Source organism: Nanorana parkeri, unplaced genomic scaffold, assembly GCF_000935625.1.
Source record: "Nanorana parkeri isolate BGI_ZX_2015 unplaced genomic scaffold, ASM93562v1 scaffold203, whole genome shotgun sequence".
NCBI classification, from domain to species: domain Eukaryota; kingdom Metazoa; phylum Chordata; class Amphibia; order Anura; family Dicroglossidae; genus Nanorana; species Nanorana parkeri.
The window spans coordinates 726,062-748,999 of record NW_017306471.1 but is presented as its reverse complement, the minus strand read 5'-3'; the positions used below and the strand labels follow the sequence as shown (position 1 = coordinate 748,999).

Genomic DNA, 22,938 nt, shown 5'->3' with positions numbered 1-22,938 from the left:
GTTGTCACTCTAGGCTTCTCTTCTGATTGTAACTACAAACACCTTCCCCTCTCCATCACCATTACATAGGGTAGAGAGGTATTGTGTAGTTGCTTTTTTGTTTAAAATGTGTTGTGTGGTTGTTGGGCTCAGATCCCAAAGGGGTAGTATTGGCATATCTGCACAGTTTCTTACTTTATTGCATTCCCTGTAAGGAAAAGTGCACTGAAGCAGTATGGAAGTTGCCATTGCTGACCTCCCAATCTAAAATGACTAGTTTACTGTCGGCCATGCTAATCGATAGGCTTCTAAGTCACTAACCTGGAGTTAGTATGCAGATTAGGAGCTCTGACTTCACTCTGACTTTCCTGATCTGGATACTTGTTCTATGTTATTGTCCAAACAAATACTGCAGCCAGACAATTGCAGTTAGCATTTTCAGAAGATTAGCCATGGCACCTTCAAAATACCTTGCAGTACAGGTTTCATTTAAGTCCAGTTTAATGGTAGGATTTAGCATTACTAGCCCTATACATGGTAAAGCACTGTTCTTTATGAACCATGCTTACGTTTTCAGTAACATGTAAATTATTTTTAAGATGCCTGACCACTTTTGGCTTGATTAGAAATTGTTCTGTATGCTATATCATTTATAGTGATGTTTCACTGTACCATTTCCATTTCTCAAATACCTTTTAATAAACAAATTGTATCCATTTCAACACTGGTCCCTGTAGCTTTATTATCCAAATGTGGTATGCAACCTCTCTGCTTTTCTTGAGCTCAGACTTTGTATAGTATAGTACAGTACAGCTATAGTATTCATACCAATGTGTGAAATGCACCAGTGACCTTAGAGTCCTGCACAATGACAGTCACATACAACTTTGTTGGTATTCCTCTTCATTCTAAATGTAAATATTTGCTATCATATAGGGAATGTCTAGAAATGTTAATTGCACCCTGAATAATACCATTTGGTTTGAATTCCTCCTTAAAAATAGCAGCGCACTTTCGGTGCTTAAACACTCCTGTTCTATAGTCCCATAGCTGTAGATATGCAATCAGCTCCATAACAAAGGGTATACATGGTTAGAATTTAAAACGAACAAAACGTTTGTTCGACGTTTTAATCGTTAATGGGGTCAAACCGGCTATCGATTTCAACTGCAGTGACCAAAAAATTTGAAGGAGCATTTGGAAAATGTTTCTCGATCTAACTTATTTATAAACATTCATGCCAAAACAGAATGTTAAATAAAAATTTAGAACGGCAATTAGCAAATTTCTGTTGATCACTTAGTTGCAAAAGAGGATGAAAATAAAAAGGTAAAAACAGTCATATCGTGGGTGGGGCTGTTGATACACAGTGGTTTTGCAACCGCAATGTAATGCAGTTAGAGTTTTACATATATTTTACACTGTAAAATATTTCCGCTTACCAGTCTGTAGGTGTGGTGTCTGGCCTTGTTTTATTTTTTCCATGCTTCTTTTCCTTTATTTTGATGAGAGACAGAGAAGAACGCAGTCCAGAACCAGAATCTAAATTGCTCTAAAGTGATGCCCTCCTACAGGCCGGGCCAGAAGCTGAAGAACTGGAAAGGTGGCCAATCTTCATTCCAGAAGTCAGCAAAAGTCTCTGCTCCAAGAGACCAGGATGCTTCTAAGTCGTGATGAGTGAAAGTGTCTGGGTTCTAACTGCAGGGCATCCATTAAACTTATTGTAAAATAATTTTACAAATTTATTGTAAAATCCAGAAATTGTAAATTTTAATCTGAACCTCATTGCAGTCAATTTGGGGCAGATGCTAAAAATCAATTCTACCCATTTTCATTCTCCAAAAGCTTGGGATCTAAAAACTATTAGACGGTTTACACTTTAAAAAGAGTTAAGCTTAAGCCCTCAACTTTAAAACAGTTGCCAAACAGTGGCAAAAAATGTTTTATAGCATAGCGTGTGATCTTTTAGTGCAGTACAACAATGTATTGTCTACAAACTTTAATAAAATGACACAGACTGCACAAAACCACTTCAAAACTGCAACCCCACATTCCAAAGACAAGGCAGTTGCTATGGTGTAATAAAAATTATAAAGCCATATTTCAGAGACAATACCCAAACATAAAGGTCAGTGGCTGGAGTGTGCAAACAGATTGATTGAGCAGCAATGTAGGAAGGAGAGGTAAGGCAGTTTTTATTAAGAAATAAAAATGTTATTTAAGGAACAGCAGCCAGAAATATTGTACAGACTTGCTGCACACTATGCAAGCAGTTTTACTTTGCTGCACTGTAAGAGGGAGAGACGAGGAAGGTTTTTAGTGTGACACAAAATGTATAGTGTATAATGTCAAAGATAAAAGCCAGATACATTACACAGACACGCTGCACATCATGTAAATGGTTTTACTGGGCTGCAATGTAAGAGAGATGAGGCAGGTTTTATTGTGTATTATTTCCGAGACAAAGGCAAGAAATATTGTACAGACTTCAGTCAGCAACAACACAGTAGAAGTAGGAGAGATTTTGAAAGGGACACAAAGCATGCAGCTTTTCAGTGTTTCTCTTTCTAATTTGCAACGTTGACTGGAGTATACTTTGAGAGCCTCATCTGGTCCTCTACACTACCATACCACTAAGTATTTAAATGCCTGTGCAGCAAGTATAGGTTGAAGGAACAATTTACCAATCTCACAAGCATCTGCTCCCTACTTTCCCATCCAATAGGACACAACAGTGATTTAGGAGATAGCGGATTGGAACCAAGATGTGTGGTGGGAACACAGGCATTCAACCCTCTGGATGGGGATGTAGGAGACTTGGGTCGCCAAAAAGGCAAGTCTAACAGCCCTTCTCCTGCAGCACACCTTTAGACGAGATTTTACGCAGACAACAATCACAGACTTTGCTTACAAAAAAAGGTTTTATTCTAAAATGTTCCCATAAATAATTTGAGTAATTGAGAGACTAAACTTTCTGCCAACTTCTTTGGTCCATACATCCCAGTAGTGTCAGTTATGGGGCGTCAACAAGAAGCAGGGGAAAAAAGCACTTTATTCAGCTCTCAGCTGAAAGTATATCTGGGTTCTCCTCCCAAAACTTGTCGCTGATTACATCACAATGCAGAATGGCGAACTGGTTCCGTACACGGGATACCTCCACTTCCTTCTCCTCTTCACCTTTCAGCTTTATTACTTTCTTGCTGATTTCATTCACCTAAAACAGAAAGTACAAGTTAAGAAAAAACAAAAAGGTACAAAAACAATTCAAGTATTAGAGGCAGTCATCTCATTTGAAGCACACAGAACCTCATGTGATCTCTAATGACAACAGTCAACAAGCACTTAAAGGATAACTACTTTTAGTACAGATATCCTTATTGAGGCCAGGCACCTTCCTCCATGCCTTACAATTACCAGTCATCACTCCTCTGAGATCTTTGTGTTAGGCCAGCTATGCGTTGCTGGCCTCTTCCCATGCATGTGCACCACAATCTGCATTCATTCTTATGGACAGGCCATGCACCCCTACAGTGAAAGGTGGATGACCTTTTAATAGGAATGAATGGAGATTGAAGCACAGATGCATGGCTGTGAGATTTTTGAAGAGTCAGTGCAGCACTCAGCAAGGTTTCAGAGTTTTCAAATCTCATGGAGGATTTTCTTTTGTTCAGATGTTTTAACCCAATGTTTTATTTAGCTTCACCAGTATATAGACTGTAAAACAAAAGTTCTTATTACCTTCTTCTTTAGGATGACAGATCCTTTCCTATACAGTAACGGCTCGTTATTGTAGTTGATGTTAAACTCTGAAAATAATATTTCATTCTTATCGGCAGCAAGTGTTCCCTGTAGGGCGAGAAAAAACAAAATACAGCAGGTCTGTAATTCTGCAAAGTATCCATCATGGAACCCTTCCCCCCTACAACAGATTGAGACTATAATCTTATGTCTAGTTTACTAATTTCTATTGAAGTTATAGCCTATCACAGGAGTGAGCTTGGAGCGGTGACTACTTTACAACACACACAAGGACCATGGAGAACAAATGTATCCACCCTCCAGAAGGAAGGACGGTATCAGCACAATTCAGAGATGATTTGAGGATCTACAGCCGAGTGATACACAAATAAGAAACATTTTTGTTAAGGTACTTGAATGTATTTTTAAGATTCAACTCCAGAGGCTTAGAGTCACTTTAAGCTTTGAAAAGTTGACTGGTTGCCATGCACAGCTGCTTGAGAATGTGTCTGCTCCAGTCTTAGCAAATTCCCCTCATTCTGTATTTTAAACATACAGCAATATAACTGGGCCCTAAGTGAATTATACATGTCGCCAAGGAGAAGTCACTAGAGAGTGCTGGCACAGAAATCCTGTATGATTTTTTTTCTAGTACATTATCCCTCCAGAATATATTCAGAAGTTAAGCTGACGACTTCAGCTAAACTGAAAACGCAAGTTCAATCTTACACTGCCAGGACTTTAAAGTGCTACTCAGAACTAAGGAAGACGCTGGTCTGTATTTTTTATGCAGGCCAATAATCAGGTTTTTATGCAGTGCCTGCACTGAAGGAGCAGGGCACTCAGCTATACATATTCCAGGATGAACTTTGGCGGTAGGTTGTGTGGCAGGAGAACATTCTTGTACGACCTGAAAGTATTCTTAGTGATGCTGACTGAAAACACTTATCCCTCATTCACACGACAGCCGACCAGTACAGATCCGTATTGGGCCGCTCCCAAGGACAGGTGCTGCGTGTGATTGTACGCAGGAGCCCGTTTTCCTCTATGGGAGTACACGGCTGTACGCTCACCTGAACTGCACGTCTGTGTGGGTGTCCGTACTCCTACGCTGACAGGATGGATCCTGTCTACGTCCGAGCAGGGATACACGCATGGACGTGCGGGTAAACGTGAGGGCTAAAAGTGAAAAACATTGACATAAAAAACTTACCCGTAGCCGGTCCTGAGCCAGTGCTGGAGTTAATCCTCCCCTCTGTACCAACAACCAGAAAACGGTGTTGTATAGATTGTTGATGTGGCCTGCAGGAAGGCAAGCACAAAAAAATGTAAGTTACCAAAGGGCGTAAGAGTGCCACATAACGTGTACAGGCAATCAGCTAAAAACACAGATGACATGTATATATTTTACCTGTTTTACTAGCCAAAGGATGCATAATTCTGTTCAGCTAGTCTTGTGATGCAAACACCCCTGCCAGACAGGACAACTAGGTCGTGGACCTCCTGGCAGATAAACAAATACAGTATGGTCCAAGAGCAATCCCAAGACTGAATAATAAATATCAACATAATGAAGAGGTTATTATCCCCTTAGCTCAAAGTGCTGCCCCTTCCTCAGCTAGTGCTGCTGTATATGGAATACAGGAGGCAGATATAAAGGCATTATTTAGATATTATAAATGTATTTTTATAGAAATAACTGCATAATAAGTTGAACTCAAGCAACACTTTTCTTTGAATTGGATAAGCCTCAGTCTGATTTTTATTGAGGTTTCTGCAAAACGTTTTCCATTAATAGAAAGTGAAGGTGAAAGTTCTTCAACAAAGATATTCCATTAAGACATTTTTTAAAAAAAATTAGATCTGGAAAGACTAGAAGCCTTTTACAGTTTTCAATTGCTGTCTGTGACCATGAAAAGATGTCCCTTCAATGTTGTCACTGGCACAGGAAACGAGGGGAAATTTTCCTAATCGGGCCTCAGACAGCAATAAAAACCTGAAAATGGATCCAACTCTTCCCTTCAATATCTCATGGGCTCTGGAAATGTTATTAGCACTTGTCTAACCTCTCGCCTGCAGTTTTATTTATTTTTGGTGATGGAGGAATGTGTGGGAGAGTGGAGTCAGGAACACCACTGAAAAGCTCTCCACCAGAGTCCCCCAGATAAAGAAGGCAATGGATGATGTAGCTCACCAGCACTCACTCATTATAGAAGAACCAATTTACAGTGAACTTTGCCCCTAAAGCAGAACTAAAGTATCTTTTTTTTTTTTTTTAAATGCAAACACTTTAAAATTGCAGAGTCTCCTCCGTGTACTTCCTCAGCATTAGTGGGAGGTGATGAAGCCAGTTCTTCTGTCTGGGGAAGCGATATAATCATTCCCTCACAGAAGCTCCCTGCAGCAACTACTTTTAGGCCTTGTTCACACCAAATGCAGAGAAGATCCGGTCACACGCACGCTAGTCTTTTTTTTTTAAAGTTTAAAATGGGCTTTCAGTGCGTTCCCGGCATTTGCATGCGTTTGCAGATCCAGAGCAGGTAAAATAGGGCCTGCTGCAGTTTTTTCACCTGCTCTGGACCTGCACGCTGCGATGTGAACTGGAGCTAAAAATACCATTGGAATACATTGGACAGTTTTGATCCGGTCTGTAACTGATCTGCTCTGCACTTGGTGTGAACAAGGCCTTACTCTTAGCTCTATCCCCTCCATTCTCCTTCCTCTTCTGCTCCTATTGCTACTTTTTTTTTTTTAAACTAAGTGCAGCTGTCTATCATTTAGACAGAACACAGGATAGGCCTGGGAGAAGCTACATTGTTCTGTGCAGTGATGGTCTTTGCCTGTTATGCACATATAGGAGCATAACAACATAATAAAAGGAAAGTGTGGGATGTTTATGACCAAGAGGTTATAGAGAATCTTAGGTCATGCTGCTAAGCCAGCATATCAGCTGGGAAACCTATAGAGAAAGACAACACACATAGCTATTTTTACTTGTGATGTCAAAGAATTTGCATTACAAAAAGGAAGAAAAAAACCAAACACAAAAACCAGAGGCGCCTCCTCATGAAATATGTTTAATAGTAATGATATAAAACCAAAATAGACAGGTACTCACAATAAAATAGCCTGTCAAGCGCTCATCATAGGTTGTCAAGCACTCTCTCACCTATGTAAATATCTGCAGTTCTCACTGCAATGCGTCCAACCAAAGAGGTAAACAAACCTTACTACACGGAGATAAGCACACTTACAACTCGCATGTCAAACTAAAAAAAATATCTGGCTAATGCGTTTCTGGGACACGCCCCCTTCAGAGTCTTTCACGTTGGTCCCGAACAAGATACATTTTGATGAAGGGAGCGTGCCCTGAAAACGTGGTAGTCAGATCATTTTTGGTTTGACAAGCGAGTTGTAAGCGTGTCTAACTGTGTAGCCTGTGCCTCCCAGTCTGAGGATTTCTTTTAACTGCTTTAATTGGACATATTGAAGGGAGAACTGCAGAGAATATTTACGTAGCGGAGAGAGACACAAGGGTGTTTTTGTCAAATGATGAGCGCTTGACAATCCTATTTTATTGTGAGTACCTGTAATGATACTATAATGATTTTATATAATTACAATTAAAACATAATTCACAAGGAGGCGCCTCTGGCCTACTAGTTTTTCTAATTGTTATCAGAGATGACCTTGAAGAGAATTGATCAAAATGGGAGCAGACAAAATATGGAGCAGCTGTGCATGGCAACCAATCATCTTCTTTCTTTCATTTTCAAATCATAACTGAACAAACTGAAGAGAGAAGCTGATTGGCTGCACTGCACAGCTGCTCCAGATTTTGATAAATTTCCTCCCGTCTCTTGTGTGGGCTGCCTTTGCTCTATATTGATTACATGTGTGGATAGCACAAAGAAAAAGGTGAACTGTGGATTCTGAGGACTGCAGGAAGAGAACTGTGTTAAAAGGAGAATTATGAGGCGAGTGATTTTCACTCAGCCTCATAATCTGAGCCGACCTGTGACAATGAAACTGTCACACGTCGGCTCAGTAGATCGGGAAGTGAGGGAACACATACCGGCGCTCGCTCACTTCTCAATCTATCCGTGCAGAGAGCCGTGACTGTCACTCACGGCTCCCTGCAGGGATTCCCGCCCCTCCCCTGTCTGATCCTCCAGGGCTGACTGGCGGAACGGACGGGGGAGGGGGCGGGTACAGCTGGCTCTGCCTCTAGATAGGCAGAGCCAGCTGTCACTCACGCAGCTCGATGAATCCAGACAGAATTGCCAGGATCCGTCCCGGCTGCGGCGTCTCAGTATACCGCGGTATACTGAGCTTTGGGTGACGGGAGGACGCTAGTTTGTGTCCTCCCGTTAACCCTAGGAGAAGTATGGGGAAAAGCCCTGACCCCATAGTTCTCCTTTAAGGAAAAATTACAGAAAATAAACTTTAGTTCTCTTTTAAGAAATGTTCTTTTATCCACAGAAGCCATAAAGTAAAACAATTGGCTGTAAGTAAATGCAGCTTATAGATTCAGTACAAACGGCTGGTTCTATGTGAATTCAAAGGCCACATTTTATGAAAACAAAATCTGGGTGATACTTTTACACGTCACTGTTATGATCTAAGAGTATTACAATGGCTCCTTACAGTCAGCCTGTCTCCAGCTGAGATAATCCTTGAGGTTCTGCTCACTGGGGTACAAGACCACTCTGCCGTCAAACCCAGGCGGGTACAAGATTGGTTGATCCGGGAAGAACTCCTTCCAGTAGAAGACATAACTGGAGGCAAACTGCGAGACCACGTGCGTCATAAACTTGCTTGCAAAAAGAAAAAACATAAAACATTCAGTTGTGACAAATATTATTCTTAAAGTTTATTTAATGCAATATAAATATCAATCACACACACAAAATCAATATGCAACGTCAGACATTTTTCTCATGTAGAATGCACTAGTTGGTAAATATAAAATGACTGCTTTGTCCAGACACTAAATGAAAATAGTTACATTAAAGATGAGCTTTAAAATGAACTCTAGTCATAAACGATTTAGTAGATTTGCACAGTAAAAAATAAGTTAGCACTGATGCCGGACATTGGCACTGAATGTCCGGCGCTGAGATTTCTTGTTCCAGCCATAGTACACTGATCACAGTGAGTAAACATCCGCCATTCAGAAAAAAAGTGCTCTGTGATTGGAGGAGGTGTGGATGAACAGCACAATCTCCCCTCCGCCAATCACAGAAATGAATGCAAGGATTTCTCCAAGAATGATGGTTCTGCTGTACTGTGCTGGCAGATCATTATCAGTGCATGTTATCAGTATGTGTGCTAAATGAAACACAAACATAGTGGCAGTTTCTCAAATTTGACTGCAAAGTAAAGATATGTTTTAAAGTAGAGACCACAAGCTCAATTCACTCAGCTGCCCCTTTTCCAGTATTAAATCAGCAGCATTTCAGCATTTTCAGGGAGTGGTGCTGATAAATCACTGCTGAATGTGGGGAGCAGGGTGGGCTGAGCTGCTGAGAAAGCAACTTGGATCATTTCAAAACCTTAACTGGCCAAAGTGACAGTATCACATTAATGCTAACTGGGCATATGTCTTTTCCCTTTCTGTGTAGTCATCAGGACAGGGAAAGCTCTCTAATGTAAACACAGATCTTCAAAAGGGTGCTGGGTTTTGCTTTAGACAGGATTTCACTAGGTTTTTGCTAATAGTGCGATCTGCACTTCAATAGCTTATTTCCAGTGTAAAGGTGACACTGGGGGTCTTTTGGACCCCCAGCATCACCTTAAAGAGTACCTGTCACCACCATCTGCTATCACATGGGGGGGCTTGTGATAGCAGTCAAAGTAAAGTTAAAAAAACAAACAAAAAAAAAACATTTTTTTAAAATTAAAATCAAATCAAATAAATTTAATAATAAAAAAATTTTAAAAATCCCCCGTGTCGCCACGTAAACACGCGTCGGGTGCGCCTACGTATGAAAACGATAAAGCGCTACACATGTTGGGTATTGCCGCGCACGCCGGAGTGAGAGCAATAACTCTAGGGCATCTCTAAATTGATGCCCTGTGGGGGCTTTTAAAGCGCCTTCTGTGGACTTTTTGGGGTACTGCAGTTTTTCGCCGTTTCACGGACGCACGCAATTTGTAAACTGGGCATGTTGGGTATCGTTTTACTCGTTGTAACCTCATCTTTTATATTTCATTAAAAAAAAATTGTATTTTGTTGTGTTTTGGGGCATTTAATTAAATTTATCACGAAATTTTGGGGTTTAATAAGGAGTTGCGCTAATATTGCGCAACATAAAAATTTGCAACTACCACTATTATATTGTATAGGGTCTTGGCATTCAGAAAATATATAATGTGTGGGGGTTTCAAGTAATTTTCAGGCCTAAAATGTGGAATATAACATGGGTGCAAAAAATGAAAAAAAGGCCTCAGTCATGAAGGGGTTAAAGATGAAGCTGGAAATCCTAAGACCACCATCTGACATTCCTACATTAGACATGAATGGTGATTTAAGAGTTTTTAAAGAAACCTGATAAAACATTTGCTTTTTATACATGATGTTCTTCACATCAAAAAGAATTAGGCCTTAAATTTACCCCAATGCTTCAAAGTGAAAAGGCAAACTATAAATGTACTGACCTTGCTCGCCTTTTGTACCAGTTAGATTTCCTGTGAAAGACAAAGCTGTACTCATCGCTTTGTCCATATGCCAGACAGATGTCTTTCAGTTCTTCCATCACATTCTGTGCACAGCGGTTCATGAGCTGGAGAGCACGGATGTCATTGGGTTTACTAAAGTTATGCTGCTCCGAGAACCTGTTGGAACAGAGATCAGTGAGAACATACAGAGGATCGCACAGATAAGCAAACACCCTAAACAGGAACAATCAATTCTGGGAATATTAGCTTACCCTTCCTGGCGGTATTCCCGAGTGTGGCTCGGGGTTAATTTTCTGTACCATAAGTGGTAACCCCAAGCCACACTCGGGAATACACAGCGCGTATCTTACCTTGTCCCTCGAGCCGCGCTGTGTCCTCCGGCCGATGCCGGCATCAGTCTTCCGGGTTCCGTCCCTTGCGAGCGTCGCAGGGGGCGGAACCTGCGGGAGACTCAAAAGTTGAAAAAAAAAGAAAAAAAAAAAAAGAATCATACCGCCAGGGAGGTTAATAAATATCTAAAGGAGTGCATTTCACCGGCTGCTGAAATACATATACATGTAGGGCTGCAACAATTGACTATGAGAATAGTTGGCAACTATTCTCATCATCGATTAGTTGGCTGGGAAAGGGGAGGGAGAGAGAGGGGAGATTTTTTTTTTATACAACCAATCGATTAGTTGAATAAATCGGGCAACTAACAGATTATGAAAATAATCGTTAGCTGCAGCCCTATATACATGAACTGTTTCACTTGCCTATGTACTTGTAATCTTCGGGGTGCATTTCCAGCAGCTTCCCCTCCGCACATTAAACACGGAGTCACTTCCTCAGCTCTGCCGTCATTCAAAGAATATCACCGCGTGAGGCTACGGGGATCGGAGTGAAACTGTGAGTAAGGGAAGCTGGGACGGGGTTGGCTGTAAATCTATTGCTATAGTGTACTGGACGTGTGTAATGTATATGTAGTACATATATACAGCACACACCTCCACTACACTCCAGCAATAGAGTTACAATTATCCCCTGCTAACATGAATAGGTTAAACCACGATCCATAGTACATAACATGTAGTTGTACTATGGATCATTTAAAGTCACCTGTCCCTTTAAGAAAAAGTATCAGTAATTGGTATCAGCAAGTACATGAGGGGATGTACTTGTACTTGTACTTGAGCCTGAAAAAGTGGCATCGGGACATCCCTACTTTGTAATATTTTTTTAATGAATACAAGACATTCTCTGATTGGACCAATTAGAGAGGTGGTGGCAGATGACATCACAATCTCCACCTTGTCCAATCAAAGAACACCTTATATGCAGTGGAAAAAAAATACAAGGCAGTCTCTGAATTGCAGCGGTGCCGAGCATCCCTGTGTTTAGTGTGTGCAGGGGAAGCCACTGGAGTTGCACAAAGAAGATCACAGCTATCGCTGTATATAGCGCTGTCTACAAAAGCGTTTTTCAGCATCCCCAGCGGCCCCCCAGATATGGAAACTTAGATTGAACCAATGTAAGTTTCCATAAAAGAACATCCTTGGAGTGTCACTTTAAACCTCTTATTTTACAAGGAGCGCCTTAAGTTTTTTTATTTTTAAAGTGGCCACAGAGTGGCTTTAAACCAGCATCCTAGCTTTTAGAACACTATAGCAATATGTTGCCACCACACTCAGGAAGCCGCTCACAGATACAGTTCAGGAATGGCTACATGTACACTTTGGGCCTCATTCACACACAACGCGAGCAAAATGGTATATTGCGCATATACACGAGGGTATATACGAGCGTATGTGCATATCGGTATAAGCGCGCACTATTTGCATTCCCAGAATGCATCATTCCTAATAGAATAAAATATGCATAAATACGCTGCCCGGACGCATCTTGGTTCCATTCTGTTTTTACGCATATTTGCGGCTATGTGTATGGGGCCATTTATTTGCATATGGTACAATACGTGCGGCAGTGTGAATGAGGCCGAAAAGGTCAAGACAGCAAGGTCTCATTCACACAAGCGTTTAAAGCCCCGTTCACATTGAGCGATTTATCACGCGGTAATTCCCGCGATATCGCGGCAAATTACCGCGCGATATCGCGCTCCAATGCATTTCAATGGGGCAAAGGGTCCTGCTGTCGCGGGTCGCTACAACAGGACCCTTTTTGGAGCGGATTAAGCCGCGATTCAAGCTTGCTCAATGCAAGCTTGAACGCAATGTCGCGCTGCAAATCTCGCGATATCGCGCAATATGCAAATCACGCGACAAGCGCGCGATTTGCATATCACGCAGTGGGAACGGGGCAAGGGGCCAGCTGTGGATTCCTGGGGCTAGAATCTCGGGTGGTTCTGCACAGCTGTGGGCGCTCAGCCTGTACAAAACAATGACAGGCTGACAGCAGCCACAGTGGTCAGCCAGTGTTCAGATGTAATGACATATGGAGCAAATACATTCAGAACAGGGAACCACCTGTGACTCCAGCCACAAGAATTCAGATTCTTAGTGCAAAAAGACCTGACTGATATCCCACCATCTGAGGGGTCTACTGGCATGATAACCAAAGCCAGGGACATTGCAAAGTGGTGTGTGCTCAGCCTCTCTGATGGCCGATGACAGCCCCGTGCCCAGCTAGGTCACATGACCCACAGTTACCAGGTATAAAAGGGAGTACTCAAACTCTCTGATTGGTGATAACAGCTCCGCAGACGGGCAGGTGCACGCGTTGGTCACATGACCTTACCTGTGGAAGTTTCTCCCGTCCACTCTCACCACCACCCAGCAGTTTGGCAGACATGCATCCGGCGCCTCGAACTCCCTCACATACTCAAACTTGCTTTTCGCCATGCCCCGGCAGCACAGCTCACGCGGCAACCTCAACCCATGCAGAAACCAAAGAGCAGCTGTCCTCATAGCCGGAAGCGGAAGTTGCTGAAGCAGCCGCGAACCTCCGCTCTATGGTTCTTTTCCACAGTACCGAAACGCCGCTCTAGCGAGAAGACGGTGATGTATCGAAAGTGCGAACTTATCGAGTTGTGGGACCGCATGACTTCCGGTTTCCTCAGAACTACGATGTTTGCAGACAAAACATGTTGTGCACGAGCGCCATCCACGGCATTGCCCTATACACATAGACCACAGCAATAAAGTAATAAAATGATGTAGGATGACAGTAAGCCAGCAAGTTATTTATCTCCGGTGCCCCACTCAATATGGCCGCCGCTTGAGTGGGGCACCTGAGATAAAGAACGTGCTGGCTTACTGTCATCCTAGATCATTGTATTACTTTATTGCTGTGGTCTATGTGTATAGGGCAATGCCGTGGATGGCGCTCGTGCACAACATGTTTTGTGTGCAAACCTCGTAGTTCTGAGGAAACCGGAAGTAATGCGGTCCCACAACTTGATAAGTTCGTACTTTTGATCGATCACCGGCGCTCTGACTTGTGTGGGAGCACGTGACTGCGGCGGAATCATCACGTCCAGTCAGGGAATTCAATGTGCATGTTCTCGCCTAAATGGCTCTTCGTGAAATTCTAGGCGGGTTTCTTTGCCAGAATAATTCTAGTTGCTGATTGAGGACTAAAGGTGTTAAGGGAAGTGTGCTGCAGTAAAAGAAATGGTGTGTCTAATTCCAATAGAGGGTGTGGCTTAATAAACCTAAAAAAAGAAAACACACCCTGGTGTCTCCTATCCCAGATATTGGCAGCCAAAGCTTGTGCTCTGGACACAGTAAATGGAATCCATTAGGGCTGCAGCAAACAATTATTTTCAAAATCAATTAGCCGATTATTAAGAGGATTATAAAAAAATGGCTCCGGTGATGGACTACTAGTTTGTATTGAGGTTGTAGTCCATCATGGGAGCAGCTTGGATTGCTGGACGTAAAAAAGAAAATGTGGCGTGCAATATAGTGAAATGGAAAGTGTAAAATTATACAGCAATCAATGCAGAATGGCATCGGCTATAGAGGAGTACAACAAATCCCAGCAATAGCACATAATACAGAATACCACCATCTATAGAGGAATACAACAAATCCCAGCAAAATTAAATTATACAGCGCAAGGGAGAATACCACCAACTATATAAGAATACAACAAATCCCAGCAATACATTATACAGCGCAATGCAGAATACCACCAGCTATAGAGGAGTACAACAAATCCCAGCAATAGCACATAATACAGAATACCACCATCTATAGAGGAATACAACAAATCCCAGTAATAATACTTTATACAGCACAATGCAGAATACCACCAACTATAGAAGAATACAACAAATCCCAGCAATACATTATACAGCGCAATGCAGAATACCACCAGCTATAGAGTAATAGTCCTCGCCCCACATGTGTATGCACATACAACGAAACATGCGTTAGATGCGCCTACTTGCAAAAACAAAAATTGCGCCACACATGTGAGACCAATAACTCTTGGCCCATCAATCACTGTTAACAATAAACTGATGAGCAGTAAAAGCGTTTAAAGTGTCGCCTATGGGAAATTTGGGTTATTGTAGTTTTTTGCGGTTTCACGGATGCACGCAATTTTAAGGTTTGACATGTTTGGTATCTATTTACCAGGCGTGACCGCGTCTTTTATATTTTACCCAAAAATTGGGTATTATATTCTGTTTCTGTGCACTAAATTTCATTTTAGTGGATCTTATCCTAAAAATACTTGTTTTGATAAACATTTGCGCAAATACCGTGCGACATAAAAAATTGCAACTAGCATATTTTTATTCCACAGAGCCTCTACTTTCAGAAAAAATATCATTGTTTGGGGGTCTGAAGCTCATTGTTTGGGGGTCTGAAGCTGTTTTCCAGCCTAAAATTCAGATGTTATCATGTGTGTGCAAATGTAAAAAATTGCTCCGGACAGCAAGTGGTCAATATATATAAGAAACTCAGATCAACAGTGACATATTGATTCTTACCCGTTGTAAGAAAATAAACATCATCCCAAAGGGACTAACTATGAAGAACCCACTCTCGACTACCCATAACTCACCAGCAGCTGAGATCATCTGCCAGATCCAGAGCCTTCTACAAATTGCACCTGAAGCCAAAAATTTGGCCTCATCAGTAAGAAAAAGAAGAAACTGGCAAACCTTGCACAGAATAAAGACGTCCCAAAAACAAGATTAACCAATTTCACCTCATCCTCTGTAACAACCTACGTCCCTATCCAAGCTGAAATGGTTAACCACCGTGAAAGCTGCACAGACAATACTGAGATTGTTAACCTCTCAAATCATCATCTCACAATACAGGAAACAGCAGTCCTATCCAAGGGGCTTACATTTTGTCCAAGCACCAAAGTGGACCACATACAATTATACTCAGTCTTGGAAGAGTTCTTTAGAAGACTGAGACTTAAGGAATTTTTCTTTGACAAAGATATCACCACATCCAGCCTGGACAGCAGAAAAAATGAAGGCTTCACACCTGCAACAGGACGTAACATCAAATTGGACAATTACATTGACAACTTCCGCACGAGTGTAGCATCCCTTGTTACCACCCAACAGAAAAAAAATACAAACAACCTCCTACCTGCAGAAAGAAAAGCCTTGCATAACTTAATGAATGATAAAGAAATCATCATCAAACCAGCTGACAAGGGCGGATCAATAGTTATAATGAACACCCAGGACTACATTGCAGAAGGAAACCGACAATTGTCTGATAAAAACTACTACAAACAGCTGGGCCAGGACCCCACCAGGGAATATACAGAAGAACTTATTAAACTTATCAAATCCTTCCCAAAACATGTTCAGCAAGGATTACTTAATCTGCTCCCCTCTAATCCTAACATGGGGACCTTCTACATGCTGCCCAAAATCCAAAAGCCAGGAGACCCAGGACGACCCATTATTACAGGTATGGAAACAATTACAGAACAAATATCTGGCTTAACTGAAAACATTCTGAAGCCCCTAGTTATCAACACTGGGAGTTTTATACAAGACACCACAGATTTTCTGAACAAACTGAGCCAAATCACTAACCTACCTGCTAATCCTATACATGTCACCATGAATGTGGTATCTTTGTACAGTAACATCCCCCATAAAGATGGTATTGAGGCATGCACCAAATTCCTTTCCTCCCATAATGTCAGACATAATTATGACAGTGAGACCATTGCCAAACTCATTGAATTTATACTGACACACAACTACTTCAATTTCAATGACAACATCTATTTACAAATGACCGGGATCGCTATGGGCACAAAAATGTCACCACAATATGCCAATCTCTTCATGGCTGACCTAGAACACAGATTCCTAGCCACTCACCCTCACAAACCATTCAAATATTATCGTTATATTGATGGCATTTTCATAATATGGACAGAAGGAGAAGAAAGCCTTTTAAACTTCCATGTAATCCAGGTAATACGCAAAACTATCAAAGATCTACAGCCAGTACTCTCAGAAGACCCCATATAATAAATGAACTTTGCACGATATTCTAATTATTCGAGTTTCACCTGTATGTGACAGGAATACAGCAAGTCACAATAACAAAGAGTACCCAATTAAGGGGTCATACTCATGCACATCTGCTAATGTGGTGTACATGATACAGTGTTCAGCATGTGACAAAGGATGTTACATTGGGGAAACTGGTCTTAAGCTGCAGCTCAGGATGAACCTACACAGGAGTTCGATCAAGAACCACAAAGAGAATAAATATTGCACTTCAGTAGGACATCACTTCTCCCAGAAGGATCACTCCATCCACAACCTCAAAATTAAAGTACTGAAAGGGAATTTTAAAAACTCATGAAAGGAAAACATTTGAGATGAAAATGATTCTACACCATAAAGGAGGGACTTAATGTGGATTCTGGTTTTCTGACACACTACCAGAACTTTTTATGAATCTACAGAACATCGCAATATTCATGTATGTTGTATATATCTGGTCTGTTTATGGTTTATCTGTCATCCTATGTTTATTTGTTCTGTCTTTTGATTATCAGGAGGCATTTTTTACTCTCAGGTCCAACATGTATGACACCCCACTAACACCCCCCCCCCTCTCTAACAGCTTTCTCTTGCCTTAACTGACAAACTGTCATGTTGATCAGTATTGCTTCTGACCTGAAGAAGAGAGGTTCACTCTCGAAAGCTTGTCCTATATATTGTGTTAGTCCGATAAGAAAGGTATCATTGCACACTGCAATACTACGGGTTTTTTTTTTACATCTTGCCTACTGGACTAATACGGCTTACCCATTTATTTTGCACTATATATATATATATACAGTATATATACAGTATACTGTATATGTATATATTATGGGTAAGTAAAGCATGTAAGGGATTGAGCAAACCTGGAGTCTACTTCAATTGTTGTATTGTATTGTCAATTATTTTTAAATGATCCCACAAGCATCTCAAAATGAAGTCAAGCTGATGGTCCAAAACCCGTCCATACAGATCCTTACTCTTTAACGCACTAGAAAAAAAATCAGCTGTTTGTTGCAGCCAAGAGTCAGATTCAAATTGTAAACTGTCAATTACATCAACAGACGTGCACTGTAACAGTAAACAGCCAGCCTAGGCAGCCTGGGACGCTTCAAAATAGCAACACCACGGTTTATGACATCACAAGCAAATTCTCTATAAAACAGGCTGCAGCCACTGTGGGCGTACGTGTGTTTCAGTCTTTTTGGCTCGAGGCACATGGTTTGTGGTTGCTCCACAGCGTTTGTTTGTGGTTGTGCCACAACGTTTTTGGCTTGCGTTTTTTGTGGTTTTTCGACAGCGTTTTTTGTTGCATTCTTTGGGGGTTCTCCCATAGAGAATTGCAGCACAGTTTTGTTAGAGGCTTCTACTGGTAAGTGTTGGCACCATTTGTTTTGGGTAGAGTGGATAGGGCTAGAGGACCAGTAAGATTTGAATTGCCATATGTGCCCCTAATGAAGAGATTTTCCTTTACATCCTGTCAGCAGAGGAAGTCATGGCTAATCGCTTCAATTGTCAGATGTCACTCTTCTGATCATACAACACATTATGATCAATTCACAAAGCTAACACCCCAGGATAAGGATTCTTATCCTTGTGTAAAGCTTCATGAATTGAGCCTATACTGTGACCATATAAAACAGTGTCAGAGGACACAGCAGGAGAAGCAGCCTTGTTTTCATAACAATGGCAGTTATTTTCATTGGATTTGAAAACTGGTCACATAACTGACCTGTGTAAGACCCCGTTCACATATTGCGACATACCTTTGCAGCGGCTGGGATAGCGCGACTTTCGGGGCGACGATCCAGCGACGGTAGCGCGACCTTCTCCGTCGGGCTCCATAGAAAAAAAGCAAAATCCGCCGAAAAAAGGGTCCGGTAGAAGCGACTTGCGACCGCGTCGAGCGACGCGCGACATGGAGTTAAGACAGCGCCATTGAATAGCATTGGCCGGCGACTTCTCGCGATATCGCGGCGGCAAAAATGCGCGATATCGCGGCGGAAATCGCGCGACAATTCGCTATATGTGAACGGGGCCTCAAGCTTTCTGAACTGAGCGTATAGTGTGACCCTATACAACTTTAGTCTTAGGTCACAAAGCTAAAAACATCAGAATAAGGGTCCTTAAAGGAGAACTATGAGGTGAGTGATTTACACTCACCCTCATAGTTCTAGCCGACCTGTGACAATGAAACTGTCACAGGTCGCCTCAGTAGATCGGGAAGTGAGCGAACACATACCGGCGTTCGCTCACTTCTCGATCCTGTCACGGCTCTCTGCCGTGACGGGAGGGACTGGATTCCCCGTTCCGATCCTCCAGCGCTGACTGGCGGAATGGACGGAGCGGGTACAGCTGGCTCTGCCTCTGATAGGCAGAGCCAGGTGTCACTCACGCAGCTGGGCAGATCCAGACATAATTGTCGGGATCCATTTCAGCTGTGGCGTCTCAGTATACCGCGAGCTGTAGCTTACGGTGACGGCTAGTTTGTGTCCTCCCGTTACCCTTAGGAGAACTATGGGGAAAAGCCCTAACCCCATAGTTCTCCTTTAAGTAAAGCCCAATTAATTGACCCTTTTATAGTCATGTATTGGGGCCAGTTGAGTTATCTGACGTGTTTATACCATGTTCTGCTATTTTGGAATATTTCCTATGTCAGTAATAGGAAAATAATGCTGGATTTGGGGATCACTGCTCACCTGGAAACCATTTGTATCATTAGAAATAGTCAGTCTCATCAATAAAGTGTATTGTACACAGTCACCACTCCATGTGAGACTTCTACATTCCAATTGTCAGTACAATAACCTTGTTGGGCAGATCTAACCCAGTTTGTGATTGGATGGAGATGTACAGATTGGATAGATAATTAATGTGGATTGTATGTGTAATATGTAACTTTTATCTCTTTGCAGGTTTTCTACCTTGTGAGACCCCATGGCCTTACAAGCTTCTAAATACCAGAGAGCTCTCCAGAGGGATGTTGTGGACAAAGGCCTGGACCTTGATTCACAGCCCCTGGAGCATGAACAGCCTCAACAAAGCATTTTTAACAGGGAAACCATTGTTCTCCTGTTAATCTTGATGGTCTTCAAAATCCAGGAGGCCCTCAATAACTTTATAGTGAGGGGTAAGTATGCTTTTATTTGGATTAAGGGCTCATTTGTGTGATAAAATGAACAGAATGCAGGTTCTTGCTGGCAGAAGTTCACTTTAAATAAGTGTTTAAAGAAGAACACCGCTAATTTAAACATTAAGGTGAAACTCCAGCCACTTTTATAATTTCCTAAAGTAGTACTAAAGGCGTGTTATTACAGCAGGCAAACAGATCACAAATGTCATTTATACTTGATTATAATTTACATTGTCTTAAAGTCCCTATATTATTAGTTCAATGGATACTGAAGCTAAAATCTGTTTTCACTTTCTTACAGGAGCATTTCCTTTCATCAGGGCCGATTTTCATCCGATGCCTGAAAGGAATTTTATTATGAAAATGGGTAAGTCAAAGTAAAGCCCCAGCAATATTTCCTTCATCACACATATTGTGCCCAGAATACCACACACTGTAGAACAATATTGAGCAGTGCTGGCAGGGGCACATCACCCACTAGGTGACCTAGGCAAGTGCCTGGGGCCTGGTGGGTGTAAAGGGGCCCTGAGTTTTGCATCAATTCTCTATAAGAGTGATGCGGGCAGCTGTAAAGCCACCCAATCATGTTTAGATATGCTTACTTAAACACCTATTATGTAACACATATTAGGTATCCCATACATGTTGGAGATAGAACAATATTTTCTAGGCCACCATTTTAGTTTAAGTCTACGCGCTGTGGCACTCTGCATTGCTCGAAAAGGGTCATGTGAGTTTTTCTGGTTCGCTGCTGTGCTTTAAAAAAAGCTATAACACTGCAAGAATTGTAGTTCCAGTGGTGTGCATTTGTTTAGAAGTTGGTGTCTTACCCCTAAGTGGGACATGTCCACCATAATCACCAATTCCTCCAACCGTAGTAAGAAAGCTAAACAAATGATGACACCTTGGTCATGGGTATGGGCAGAGACTGCTATGTGGCTGTCTTACCAAAGGAGAGATATAAGAAGATGATTCAACCCAGAGGTGGACATCCAAAACGGAATTATTATTTTAAGGTTAAGGTGTTGTTTTTGTTTTAGAAAAAAATAGTTCTGTTCTGTCTTAATGAAAACAATGTCTCTTTTCCCTCATTCTAGTGTGTACTGCCAGCTATATAGCGTCAGTTATACTGTTTAGCATTATGGTCGATCACTACAGTAGGAAGACCATGATGTGTGGTGGCATCATCCTAAAGATCCTAGCGAGTCTGGCAAGCTCATATGTGCCTAGTCAGGTAAGCCTTATACCCATCTGCACACTTAGGCTTATATAGTAGTAGTAACCCATAGCAACCAATCATATATTTTAACAGTTTAAGAATGAAGAATAAATGCTGATTGGTTGCTATAATTAACCCCAGCTTGGGTGGATCGTCAGCTTTCCTCTTTCTCAAAGCTGTACTGCCGGGTGTCCTCTGTGCTCTACCCCCTAGTTCAGCTGATGTTCCTAAAATTCTCCATAGAGGTGTAAACCTTCCATTTCAAGCTCCTCTAATAATCATAATCTCCTCTAGAAGGCCCCACCCAGGCTGATCTTTGCAAAATTGTTGCAAGTGTCTGAATTTGGAGCTCTGAATTGTAATTGAATTGAATTATTTCTTACTAAGATATTTTATGTAAACCTGATATTATATTACAAATAATTCAAACTGAGCTAAGTGGTCAAAAGCAGAAGAAACTCTGCGCAAAGGGCGCCCAATAAATTAATAACAACCCTAAACTCTGAAGTCAGAGGTTAGCCCCTCCCCTCAAAGAGAATCACAGCTTTATGCTGAGGGATAGGTGTGGCAGAACTCCTCCAAACTGGAGCACCCCAGGTCCAAGAATTTCCTGCACAAATAACTAAAGGCAACTCAAAGTGTTAGCATGGGCAAACATTTAGTTTGAAGGCCAATGTCATTCTCTGGAGCATATGCCTTTAGCTTTCAAGGGTTGTAGAACTACAGGCTCCAGCAAGCTCAAGTAGCAGTATTGGTGACTTATTGTGCTTATCTGTTTTTTCCTCAGTACTTTGCCATTTTCCTGGTGATGAGAGCTCTGTCTAATGTGGCAGACGGCTGCTTTACACCAATCCACAGCAGCATCATCACTGACCTAGTCATAAAGGAAAAGCGTTTCTGGCTTCTGGCTTTCTTTCAACTGTGTGTGCTCATTGGCAAGTAAGTGTGTTGTACAGGAACATAAGAGCGAGTTATTCGTCACAGCTGACTTTTTATGTGTTCAATCTTATTTAATGGCTATGTCTTACCCAACTTAAATATTTCCGTTTTGGTTGAACATTGCGTGGTTCAATTAAATATTGAACTCCTATATCTCTTGGGCAGGGCCGGCCTTAGGCCTTTAGGCGCCCTGTGCGAGAAAGCTTTACAGCGCCCCTCAGTGACCACACCCCTCCGTGGCCACACCCTTTAGTGGCCACACCCCCCAGTAACCACACCCATTTATCACCCATATTTTTGGTAAAATATAAAAAGCGGGGTCACGTCGGGTAAATAGACACCAAACATGTCATGCTTTAAAATTGCGCGCACCTGCAAAATTGTAAAAAATTACCATACCCAAAATTGAATATAGGCGACGCTTTAAAAGCTTTTACCGCTCATCAGTTTAGTGTTATCAGTGATTGATAGCCCTACAATTATTGCTCTCATTCCGACGTTCGCGGCGATATGTAACATGTGCGGCGTAATGGGCGAAATCGTCGTTTTCACACGTATGCGCACCCGATGCCTGTTTGCATGCGTGTATGTATGGGGGGGACTTTAAAAAAAATGTAATTCTTTTTTATTTGTAACTTTACATTTTTGGGGGGGAAACTTTATTGCTATCACATAGGGGGGTTAGAAAACCCCCTTATGTGATAGCAAAATATGTGACAGGTCCTCTTTATGGAGACATCAGGGGTCTCCAAGACCCCTAATGTC

At 41.8% G+C, this 22,938-nt stretch overlaps 2 protein-coding genes across 5 annotated transcripts in view; one reads left to right on the top strand and one right to left on the bottom strand.

Moving 5' to 3' along the window:
* Window positions 1-2,919: 2,919 nt before the first annotated feature.
* On the bottom strand, window positions 2,920-13,353 carry THG1L (tRNA-histidine guanylyltransferase 1 like). 4 transcript variants are annotated; one of them, XM_018555597.1, is made up of 6 exons: window positions 13,132-13,353; window positions 10,378-10,611; window positions 8,365-8,534; window positions 4,931-5,019; window positions 3,718-3,825; window positions 2,920-3,193 (listed from the first exon to the last, which is right to left on the bottom strand). In XM_018555597.1, the coding sequence occupies exons 1-6, from the start codon at window positions 13,299-13,301 to the stop codon at window positions 3,035-3,037; spliced, it is 930 nt and encodes a 309-aa protein (XP_018411099.1). In that variant the 5' UTR covers window positions 13,302-13,353; the 3' UTR covers window positions 2,920-3,034. The 4 variants fall into 4 exon arrangements, with proteins under 4 accessions (XP_018411099.1, XP_018411100.1, XP_018411102.1 ...); XM_018555598.1 differs by having other exon boundaries at window positions 10,378-10,554; XM_018555600.1 differs by lacking the exon at window positions 13,132-13,353 and having other exon boundaries at window positions 8,365-8,444; window positions 10,383-10,529.
* Window positions 13,354-19,819: 6,466 nt separating this feature from the next.
* LOC108786309 (protein spinster homolog 1-like) overlaps window positions 19,820-22,938 on the top strand; it is a 12,031-nt gene continuing 8,912 nt past the window's right edge. The window contains exons 1-4 of the mRNA XM_018555568.1: window positions 19,820-20,012; window positions 20,317-20,382; window positions 21,113-21,249; window positions 22,022-22,173. Coding sequence (XP_018411070.1) covers window positions 19,820-20,012; window positions 20,317-20,382; window positions 21,113-21,249; window positions 22,022-22,173 — 548 coding nt within the window. The remainder of the gene's footprint in view (window positions 20,013-20,316; window positions 20,383-21,112; window positions 21,250-22,021; window positions 22,174-22,938) is intronic.

Excerpts from the sequence above, each read along its gene's own strand:
- THG1L (XM_018555597.1), bottom strand. The coding sequence starts at position 13,301 with ATGAGGACAGCTGCTCTTTGGTTTCTGCATGGGTTGAGGTTGCCGCGT. Across the intron at positions 8,535-10,377 it reads TGGTACAAAAGGCGAGCAAG|CAAGTTTATGACGCACGTGG; the intron begins GTCAGTACATTT and ends TCTTTTTGCAAG. Across the intron at positions 3,826-4,930 it reads TGGCTCAGGACCGGCTACGG|GGAACACTTGCTGCCGATAA; the intron begins GTAAGTTTTTTA and ends CTCGCCCTACAG.